The 11,781-nt window shown below is 43.4% G+C and overlaps 1 protein-coding gene across 1 annotated transcript; it reads left to right on the top strand.

Annotated features, from left to right (window-relative positions):
* The first annotated feature begins 10,357 nt into the window (after positions 1-10,357).
* On the top strand, positions 10,358-11,577 carry LOC118744117 (guanine nucleotide-binding protein subunit beta-like protein). Its single transcript, XM_036476849.1, has one exon. It carries the CDS (start codon positions 10,411-10,413, stop codon positions 11,365-11,367), a length of 957 nt encoding a protein of 318 aa, XP_036332742.1. The 5' UTR covers positions 10,358-10,410; the 3' UTR covers positions 11,368-11,577.
* The last annotated feature ends 204 nt before the right edge of the window (positions 11,578-11,781 follow it).

An 11,781-nucleotide genomic window follows, 5' to 3' on the forward strand; every position in this document is an offset into this window, starting at 1 on the left:
CACAGAAACTAAGTTCGTAAATTTGAGTGCAATATTAAGTCAAAACCTAAGTCCTTTTGGCGCTACGTTAACTCGAAAAAAGGCATGCTCTAATATTCCCTCTGCAGTCTTTAATAAAAAGGCCCTTGGTAATTCTGCCAATGACGCTGCTAATCTATTTGCGGAGGTTTTCAAAGCTAACTTTGATAATGAATCTCATTCAGTTTACGATGAAGCCTGTAATTTCAACTGCCCAATTAATTTTGGTTCACTAATGCTAACTATAGAAGATGTAGAGGATGGCATTCGCATTCATAAAGCTTCCACAAAAACAGATATTGATGGATTTTCCTCCTACCTATCTAAAAGCTGCGCAGCATTCGCTCATCCACTTCTTCTAATGTTCAATAAATCTCTTGACTGAGGGGTGTTTATTGATGCGTGGAAGGTTACCTCTATTACCCCAATTCACAAGAGTGACAATAAGGCTAATGTTACTAACTACGGACCTATTTCGCAATTGTCAATAGAGCTGTAGCGAACCGTATGTATTCGTTACTGAGTAACGAATACAACCCCTGACTCGAAGTACCGAATCGTTACTCACATAATAATCTCGTTACTCGCATGATCCGTTTATGCACCATCAACGTGAATCAATACAACACAACATATTGTGCGGTAACGAAACTGTTTTTCGTATCGATACTAACGTGTGTTGCGTGTATATGTAAGTACATACATGCATGGTTCGTGTGAGGTACAAGTGCTTGATTGTATCAAATTGTTCGAATCGATACAAAAATATGTATGTATGCATATGTACGAACGAATATTTCCCTATGCTGCAAGATTTGTTGCGATAGATTCTTGTGAGGTACAAGAGCTTGTATCAAAAGTAACGAGTAAAGTAACGATACGAAAGATACGGGAGTTGATTGGATTAGTAACGAATACATACGGGTATCCAAATTTTCGTTACTTTTACAGCTCTAATTGTCAACAACCTCGAAGCTACTTGAATACATTGTAAAAGAGAAAATGTATTTCTCATTCAAGCACCGAGTATCTAGCAACCAGCATGGTTTTGTTCCTGGTAGGTCAACTGTCTCGACCTTAGCTGTCTTCTCTGAATTCTGCGCGACTACTTTCAATGATCGTCTTCATGCGATACCATCTACACAGACTTCTCCAAAGCCATTGATAAAGTAAGTCACTCAATATTACTAAACAAGTTAGCTAGTCTAGGGTTTCATTCTCTCTTTTTGTGTTGGATTAAATCTTATCTCTCGTTTCGTAAATGTGTAGTCGTCGTCGAAAACTTTGCGTCCCTTCTTTTCGTTGCCTCCTCCGGTGCTCCTTAAGGCAGTATACTAGGACCTCTGCTATTTAAGATCTTTATCAGTGATATATCTTCTTGCTTTGTCTCTTCCAAATATCTTCTGTATGCCGACGATTTGAAAATGTATAGTACTATCTCTTCTCCTTCTGATGCCGTAGGTCTCCAAAATGATCTTAACAATGTAACAGAATAATAATAATCTATACTAATCTATACTAATTATATAAAGAGAAGTCCCTTTTTTTTGTAACAGGTAATATCGCGAACGGCTGGTCCGATTTTCATGAAATTTTGTATACAAATAGCTTTCGGTAATCACCATGTTTTAGGCTAAAAAAATGTTACTTTTTTCGGGTAGGTGGACCAGGGACCGGTCTAATCGAAAAAATCGAATTTACGGTCCGATTTGCTTAAAATTCGGTGCGCTGGTAGCTTTTTAGCATATATGACCCATTTTTTCCGGGAAGTGGTCCAGGGACCGATCTATTCGAAAAAATCGAATTTACGGTCCGATTTGCTTAAAATTCGGTGCGCTGGTAGCCTTTTAGCATGTATTAGCATATGTGACCAATCTTTTCCGAGAAGTGGACCAGGGACCGATCTATTCCAAAAAATCGCATTTATGGTTTGATTTGCTTAAAATTCGGCACGTAAGTAGTTTTTTAGCATATATTAGGATATATGGTCCATTTTTTCCGAGAAGTGGACCAGGGACTGATCTATTCGAAAAAATCGTATTGACGGTCCGATTTGCTTAAAATTTGGTACGCAGGTAGCTTTTTAGCATATATTAGCATATATGATCCACTTTGTCCGAGAAGTGGACCAGGGACTGATCTATTGGAAGAAATCGTATTTATGGTCCGATTTGCTTAAAATTCGGTACGTAGGTAGCTTTTTGCCTGGATAAGCTTATAGATTCCTCCTTTCCAATTTTCATGCAATTTCGAATATAAATAGCATTAAGTAACGACCATATCAAGGGGCGAATTCGTCACTAGGCAAGATTTTTTTGCGCCAATCAGAAACAACGGATACTGTCAAAATATAATTATAATATATAATATATCTCAACTCACATATATTTAGAACCGTTTGTCAGTTTTCGCAAGGCTCGAGAGCGGCTGAACAGATTTTTTTGAAACTGCCACCTGCCGCACGTGTCCCAAGGATGGTTTTAGGCTGAAAAAAATCTATATGTAAAGGGGGCGTGGCACTTCCCATACAAACCGAATTTCTCATGCTACATATCTCTGAAAGTGTGCATGGTAGAGTTTGGAAAATGGTATGGAGATATACGAAATCAATCGCATACCCTTGGAGAAAAATTTTAGCTATTGTAAAAAGGGGTGTGACATCTCCCATACAAACCGAATTTTTCATACTGCTTATCTCTGGAAATTTTTTGGTAGAGTTCTAGAGTTTTGTATGGAGATGTACGATATAAATCGCATACTCTTGGAGAAAAATTGGAACTATTGGAAAAGGGCGCGTGGGATCTTCCACCAAACCGAATTTTTCACACTGCCTATTTTGGAAGTGTTCATGGTAGAGTTCTGGAACTTGGTATGGGATATACGAAATCAATCGCATACTTATGAAGAAAGAGGGCATCTCTTGGAAAGGGGGGCGTGGCACCTCCCAAATAAATCGAATTTTTATACTGCATATCTCAGAAAGTATTCATGGTACAGTACTGGAACTTCGTATGGAGATATGTATATAGTTGAAATCAAGCCCATACTCATGGAGAAAATTTGGGCTATTTGAAAAGGCGTGTGAGGCCTACAAACGTACCGACCTTTAGCTATCTTTGAATGAATTTTTTTATTCTTCTGTAGGTGTGTTTGTGAGTGATCTCCTCCTAAATGGTTGTACGGATTTTAACGAAACTTTTTGTGTATTTGAGTGGGTCTCTGGATGCTTTAGTTTCACAATTTAATCCGACAGTTGGCGCTGTAGTTGAGTTATTACTAAAAATCTTATTTATGATCCGATTTGGCTAATGTTTTAAATATGTATGCAATACTATTGCAAAAACGTGCTGCCAAGTGGTGCTGAAGTCGAGCTATTACTAAAAATAGCCAAGTGAGAAAAGGGGCCGTGAAGGTCAGATTAAATCGAGCTGTTGCACCATTGAGTATATCGCAGGAGCGTTGCGTTGCAATTGGCCCAATGGATGTGATTTTCCAATATTATTATGCGTTCAAACTTTTAAGGTATTTCGTCTGAAATAAGTATATGTATATTGCATTTCTGTAGAACAATGATTCGCACCCATTTTGAAATTGCCACCTACTATACTGTAAAGCTTCTAGGACATTCACTATAGAACCGGGTCATCGTTGCCGCCAGGGAGTGAAGAGGAAAAAATTTATTTCGCTTTGCGAATAACCGTGCTATGAAATGCCGCACAACTGGAGAATTTCAAGAACGGATATAACACTTTCCTTAGGTTATTTAAAGCGGCAAATGACCACCAAACCTTAATCTTAGCAGACAAATGTGCCAATGAAAATCATAAACGTGAATTGTTGGTGAATATGTTGGACCAAAAAGTTTCAATAAAATACATACAAATTTTGGGCGGGACGAAGTTCGCCGGGTCTGCTAGTAATAATAATAGATTGGCGCTTACACATATGTTAGTGTTTGGCCGAGCTTCTCCTCCGATTTGTGGCGTGCGCCTTGATGTTGTTACACAAAGCGGAGGGACCTACAGTTTTACGCCGACTCCGAACGGCGATTGTATTTTTTGTGAGAAGCTGTTTTTCATGGCAGAAATACACTCGGAGGTTTGCCATTGCCTGCCGAGGAACGACCGCTGTTTAGAAAAAACCATTTTTCTATATTTTTGTGATGTTGCTTTGACCAGGGTTTGAACCCTGGTGCTGCGGAGTGGAAGCGCCACAGCGGCCGACGAACAATGTAACAGAATGTTGTAAGAAAAATCGGTTGCAACTTAACACTAGTGTTTTCATGTGTCCTTTTTTAAATCTCGCTCCCAAATCTCCACCTCTTACTTTATTGCGGACTCCAGGCTCACCACTCAGTTTAAAATGTCGGACTTAGGTGTAATCTTCGATTCTAAGTTCTCATTTCATGGCCATCTAAATCGCACAATTGCAAAATCATACTCAATTCTTTCTTTCTTACGCCGTTTTAGTTCCGACTTCTCCGACCCGTATACTCTAAAATTACTTTTTTTACCTCACTAGTTCGTTCTAAGCTAAAATACGCAGTATTTATATGGAGACCATACTATGACTGCCATATTAAAAGGCTTGAGAAGGTACAAAAGACGTTCATCAATTTTGCCCTCCGCTCTTTAAATTTTGATGATCCTGTTCCTTCTTATAATGCCAGATGTCAACTAATCAACCTGAAATCTTTGCACTGAAGAAGGATCATTCTTTCCCTCAGCTTTATGTATGATACTATCCGCGGTGTGATTGACTGCCCTTTTCTGTTGGAAAGAGTTTTCTTCCATGTTCCCCACAGAAATCTTTGAAATAATGAAATCTTCGGTCTTGAATGCGTGGAGACCAATTATGCATATTATGCCCCAATCATTCGATCTTTGAGAAAATTAAATTTGTTTGCAAACTCATTAGATATCGATTTTTCTTTTGATAAGACTAAATTTAAGTCATTACTAAATGAACGCATTACTTAGCCTGTATTCTAATTTACCTATAACTCGCTTCGTAGTCTGTAAGAAACATTGTATTTCACAGATTACTTTAAAGAAATAAATAAATAAATACTATTGTACCAAATATTAGTTATAATTTATGCCAGAAAAGAAAATAAGCTACATAGATGTTTTTGCTCTTTCTCTCTTTGCCGTATTCTCTCTATCTATTGTTTGTTTACTTTTTGGTATATGTGTCTCAGGTTATTTTTATTGCTTGTTTGCCTTTCTCAACTGTTCATACAGAGACCATAATGATTATAACAAATAAAATTAAATATTGGTCATAATTATTACTGAACAATAGAAAAGTTGTTTCGTCTCTCGGGACGTTTATTTCAAGACGGAAATGATTTACGTCTTCTCATAATGATTATATGGGATTTTTATATTTTTTTGTCTCGGGATGTTTATTTCGAGACGGAAATGATTTACGTCTTCTCTTAATAATTATATGGGACTTTTATTGAAATTGAACTTCTTAATTGAGTTCGAAGATTTGACGCGTTAAATATTTAACTCCACGATTGTTCATGCCATCAAATCTGTATCGTTCGCTCGATTTTCAAAAAAGAGGTATCAAATTAAAGAGCTTTGCTTTTACGTAGTTTCAGGGTTAAGGGTTGTCAGATGTTAGCAAATCGAATTCCATTAACCGAGCTCGGAGATATATTCGTTTAATTTCGTGAAATCGGCAGTACATGTACCCGATTGTATCAAGAGAAAACGTGGGACGTAAATCATTTTCGTCTTGAAACAAAGGTCACGAGAGACGAGAAAAATAAAAGTCGCATATAATTATTATGAAAAGCCGTAACTCAGTTCCGCCTTAAAATAAACGTCCCACGAGACGAACAAAAATACAAGTCCCACCTAATAATAATAATAATAATAATAATAATAATTTTTTTTTTTTTTTTTGTTCGTAGGAGAGGGAAATGCTTTATGCACTGGCTGGGGGCGCTAGTCTCTATACTACCTTCCCCGAGTGTGGGACTCCCACCGAAGCGTGTTGGGTTACCCACTAAAACCCAAACTCCCACCGCCCGCGCAAAATCTTGCATATGGCACCGCAATTCTGCATGTCTTCAGATGCAGGAGCGCGCTGTTAGAGCCTTGGGGCTGCTCTTTTGTAGGGGCGTTTCATTCGGGTGTCCTCAGTAGACAACCATCCTCTCGTTTGCAGCGGAGTACGAATTTCACGTATCTCGCAACTGCTTCCCACTTTTCTGCGCTGGAGATCATTATCCCAACTATGTTGTTCGGAGTTATGTCTCCGTGTCTTTCTTCCAACATTCTGGGCGAAATCAAGAAGTGTTGGCAGGTGAAGAATGTATGGTACACGTTATCTTCGACCTTTTCACAGTAGTGACAGAACGGTGAGTCCACCCTTCCCATTCTATGAAGATATTCTCGGAAGTAACCATGACCGGTGAGGAATTGCGTCAGGTAGAAATCGACTTCCCCATGTGGTCTGTTCAGCCATGTTTGAAGGTCGGCTATCAGGGAGTGCGTCCATCGACCTTTTGTGCTCGCGTTCCGGTTTATTGCCACTTCTGGATCAGTTGCTCGCGCGCCCTTGCCGCGGCAGCTGCTCGACCTATCTCGGCACTGAGATTGTAAATCTCTTTTCGCTCGTAAGCGAGTAGCTCAATTGGCATGACGCGAACACTGTACGGTATGCAGAAGCAATTCGTAGTACCCCTCTGCGCTGGACCGAAGACATTTGAATCCAGTATTTTTTGACTTTCAATGCGTCGGCCCATATTTCTGCCCCGTACAGGAGCACCGATTGGACCGCTGTCATCAGAAGCTTCCTGCGGCATGGCTTCGGGCCGCCCACGTTCGCCATCAGCCGGCTTAGGGCCACCGTGCTCTGCGCAGCTTTTTCACATACTCCATGGATGTGTTCCCAGAATGTGAGTTTGCTGTCAAGGTTCACCCCTAGGTATTTTGTAGACCTAGAAGTCGTCACGAGTTGAAGTCCGACCATCATATTTATAATTGTTGGGATCCGTTTTCTGGTGAGGAGCACGATCTCCGTTTTGGCTGTAGCCAATTGTAGACCGTGATCGCTCATCCATCCACTGACGTTAGGCTTAAGCTTGAGCTGTGCTAGCTGGACGTTTCTTGCTGTTATGACGGCGGCCACGTCGTCCGCGAAGGCGACAAGGAAGGCGCTCTCCGGCATTTCCGTGCGCAACAGACTGTCATACGTGGGGTTCCAGAGGTCCGAGCTAAGTACAGACCCCTGTGCCGCTCCGCCGGTTATACGTCTTTTTCTCTGACCTTGTGTTGTGTCGTACAGAAGCCAACGGTCTCTGAGGTAGTACCGGATCATATCTAGCAAGTATGTTCGAGCCTTGAATGACCTTTCCAAGGCCTCCAGCATGTCGTCCCATCTTGCCGAGTCGAAGGCGTTCTTGACGTCCAGTGTGACTAGCAGCACTATTGGCCGCGCCTGGTGGCAAGCTTTTTCGGCCTTATGTACCGCCTCGACTACTTCGCCAATTGCTCCTATAGTTGAGTGTCCCTTCCTGAAGCCATGTTGTCGGGGTGAAAGGCCTCCCTCGCTTTCTATGGCTGACGTCAAGCGTATTTTGAGCAGATTCTCCATCATTTTGCCTGCTGTGTCTAGCATGCAGAGTGGCCGGAAGGATGAAGGAGAGTTTGGGTCCCCTTTGCCCTTGGGTATAAGCACCAGTCTCGCCTTCTTCCATTGGCTTGGGAAGACCCGGGCCTTAAGGCAGCTGTTGTACATGTTAAGCAGGAGATCAGGGCTCGTTTTCGCTGCTAACCTGATTGCCTTCGCTGGTATGCCATCTGGGCTTGGAGCCTTGCCGGCTTTCATGCTTCGCAGGGCTAGCTTCAGCTCGTCTGTCGAAAACAGTGGTGCCTCGGCTTGCTCCTCGACGAACACTGTGTCGGCTCTTAGTGGGTGTGTGGGAAATAGCGCATCCACTATATTCTTAACTCGGGCCTCATCCATCGCTTGCGATGATGTATAGAACTGTCTCATCACTATTTTGTATCCCTGGCCCCAGGCATCGCGATCCACTTCGTCACATAGCGCTTTCCAGCAGTTCCGTTTAATCTTCTGTATCTCGGCCCCAAGTGCTTTCTTAGCGCTTTTGTAGGCTGCTGCTCTGGTCAGTGCCTCTGGTCTACCACGAGCGCGCGATGAGAGTCTCCGCATTCTATGGCAGGCCCTTCGCAGCTCAGCAATTCGGTCATTCCACCAGTATGCCTGCTTTTTACCTGACCATGCTCTCCTCTGTAGCATTGAGGCTTTGTATGCCCGGTGAATGCAGCGCATAGCTTCTTCGACCAGCTTAGTACAAGACTCCCTGTTGTGGGTGAAATACCTTGGGAATCTCCTAGGAGTGCGTATCGAACTTGTGAACATCGACGGGTTCCATCCTGGTTTCCTGAGAGAGATACTACGTGTTTGCCCTCGCGTTATGTCAGTGACTTGGAAGGTGATGTATTTGTGGTCGCTACCACTCAGGTCTTCCATCACTCTCCATCCGTCAGCCCTTCGAAGAAGGCTTTCTGAGACCAGGGTTATGTCAGGGATAGAGTATCCAAAACCCAGCCTTCGATATTTAGGGGTCGTTCCGGTGTTGAGGATGGTCAGGCCAATGTGGGCTGCCATTTCAAGGACCAGTCTTCCCCTGGTGTTTGTTTGGGGCATACCCCATTCCACGCCTCTTGCGTTGAAATCTCCAGCAACAATTATGTGGCCGGTTATATCGCGCAATTCGTCTTCAAGGTCTTCGAGTTTTTTCCTGAAGACAGGGACTGTGTCGTTTGGAGACAGGTAGCAGCTCACCAGAGTTATTTGCGCCATTTTAACCCAGACGTAGCAGCGTCCGACCCTGCTGCTCTCTGCGCGATGGTTGGGGCTAGCAATCCATATCGCGGTCGAGCCTGATTGGTCAACATGCCAGGTTTCCTTTGTTCTATAGGGTTCACTGATGATGACAGCGTCTGCTCTTTGTTCAAGAACCAATTGGTCCAGCAGGTCATCAGCTACCCTAATCCTGTTCATATTGCCTTGTATAAATTTAATCATATTCTCCCAAGCTTTGTCTTAGCCTCAGCAAGGGCATCCCTGAAGGCCTTGCACGATCCCCGCCTCGGGCAGGTGATTGGAATTTTTCTGTCCATCTCCTGCCGAGCAAAGGTAGCAGCTTGGGCTTTCTTTACATGCAGAGGCTATGTGGCCCTGCTGATCACATTTCCAGCATGAACTGCTTCGAATTACGGTATCCGTCTTCTCAGGTTGGAGCTTACCACGTATCGGTCCCAGCACCTCTGCATAGGTTTTGCCTTCAGCTGGCTTAATGATTAGTTTGGCGAGACTCTTCTTTTTTCTCACCCTCTTCTTTTTTTTTGCGGCTGGTCGCCTCGCCCTTATTGACCTAGGGTTCACCTGGCGCTGGCCCTGGCTTGGGCTTTCTGCTTTTTCCAACCGTTTTCCATTGATTAGCTGGTACGGTTTTCTGTGCATTATTATTATTATTACCATTGTTGTTATTAGGATTATTAATAATAATATTTTTACTACTATTATTATTATTATTATTAGTAGTATTTTTTTCTTTTCCGACTCGCCTGTTGGGGAGTTGGATGGAGTTCGAGCTCTCTTTTGCGAGCCAGGGCCAGTTTTCTGCAGCTCGGAAAGGGTAGACCTCTTCCGGCGCTGCTCACGGAGGTAGCTTAGTATATTTAGGCTCTCCTCGATTTGGGTCATACCCGCTTTTATGTCCATGGACACATTTTTCTGCTTGGAGACAGCACTCTGCATCTTCTTCAAGACGAGCCAAATCTGGGCCAATTGCTCATCTTCATTGCCTCCGCAAGTTCCCAAGCTTGCGGTGGCATGCTTGTCCCTGTTTGCAGCAGCTGGCGTTTGATGACCACCATCTCGGCTGCCGGGAGTTGTCGTTTGCAAAGGTGTACCCTTCTGCACCACGTCGACGGCTTTCTCCGTGCTCGTGGTGCCGGCTTTTGCCTGCAGAGGAGTTTGTGGCGGGGAGCGCACAACTCTACTGCTCTTTCTAAATGCGCTGCATTCTTCCTCGGGAGCATCTACACCCATTACATTTGTTTTTGTTATTTGTATAATCATGTCAGTTCTATTGGGTCTCCGCTTCAAGCCGCTATCTCCACACGTGGCACAGTCGCTTTAAGTGTCCCGAAGTTCCCTACTCTCAAAGGAGCAGGCCATCGCGAGGGTTGACACAAGTCCTTATGGGATATTGTGTTCAGAGCCAAGACAGCGCAAAACCAGGAGTAAATCTCAACTGGACCTTTTTTTCCAAAAAACCTTCCAAAGGTTGAGTTGTATTTTCGTTGCGCTCCGCAAGAAAATTAGTTAAATTCGTTGAAAATGAGTGAGACTCTACAATTGCGCGGTACCCTTGTTGGACACACCGGCTGGGTTACACAAATCGCTACCAACCCAAAGGATCCCGATACAATCATTTCTGCTTCTCGTGACAAGACCCTTATCGTATGGAAATTGACTCGCGATGAAGACACCAACTACGGTTTCCCACAAAAGCGTTTGTACGGCCATTCACACTTCGTGAGCGATGTTGTACTTTCATCTGATGGTAACTACGCTCTGTCTGGCTCGTGGGACAAGACTTTGCGCTTGTGGGATTTGGCTGCTGGCAAGACTACTCGTCGTTTTGAAGATCACACCAAGGATGTGCTGTCTGTTGCCTTCTCCGCCGACAATCGTCAAATTGTCTCTGGCTCACGCGACAAGACCATCAAGCTGTGGAACACTTTGGCCGAGTGCAAGTTCACCATCCAAGAAGATGGACACACCGATTGGGTGTCATGCGTACGTTTCTCGCCCAACCACTCCAACCCCATCATTGTCTCGTGCGGTTGGGATCGCACCGTTAAGGTCTGGAATTTGGCCAACTGCAAGTTGAAGAACAACCACCATGGACACAATGGTTACTTGAATACCGTGACTGTTTCACCTGACGGTTCATTGTGCACTTCTGGTGGCAAGGACTCCAAGGCTTTGTTGTGGGATCTGAATGATGGCAAGAACTTGTACACCTTAGAGCACAATGATATCATCAATGCATTGTGCTTCTCGCCCAACCGCTACTGGTTGTGCGTTGCATACGGTCCATCAATCAAAATCTGGGATTTGGCATGCAAGAAGACCGTTGAGGAGCTCCGCCCCGAAGTTGTGTCGACCAGCTCAAAGGCCGATCCACCACAATGCTTGTCGTTGGCCTGGTCCACCGATGGCCAGACCTTGTTCGCTGGCTATTCTGACAAGACCATTCGCGTATGGCAAGTCTCTGTATCTGCTCACTAAGTTGATGGCAGTTACGTACGCTTAAATGCAGAAGCATTTTTTGTTTTTAATTACAAGTTTTTATACGTTTTGATGACAAAGTAAGTTGCCCATACTGCTGGGCATTCAATCCTATATGTATGTAAAATGTATGCGAAAAGAAAAATGTGTACTGTATTTAAAATGTTAATTCATTGAGCGCTGATTTGTTTATTATATAAACAAATAAATAACAGGCCCTCGGCTCCTGCCGCTCTTGGTCTGGGACTGCTTATTGGTTATGCGCAGCTAACCCACCGAAGTAGGCCGTTCACGATCCGCCCTGTGTGACCCCGGTAAGGCCCTGAGCTTAGCCCTTACCATAATTAATATTATTATTATTATTATTATGATTATTATTATTATTAGATCACAATGTATTGCACATCTAAGACA

The sequence above is a fragment of the Rhagoletis pomonella genome, unplaced genomic scaffold, assembly GCF_013731165.1.
Source record: "Rhagoletis pomonella isolate Grant_MI unplaced genomic scaffold, Rhpom_1.0 Rhpom_scaffold_00008, whole genome shotgun sequence".
Classification (NCBI taxonomy): Eukaryota; Metazoa; Arthropoda; class Insecta; order Diptera; family Tephritidae; genus Rhagoletis; species Rhagoletis pomonella.

Bases quoted from the DNA above. Each gene is read 5' to 3' on its own strand.
- LOC118744117 (XM_036476849.1), top strand. From the start codon at position 10,411: ATGAGTGAGACTCTACAATTGCGCGGTACCCTTGTTGGACACACCGGC.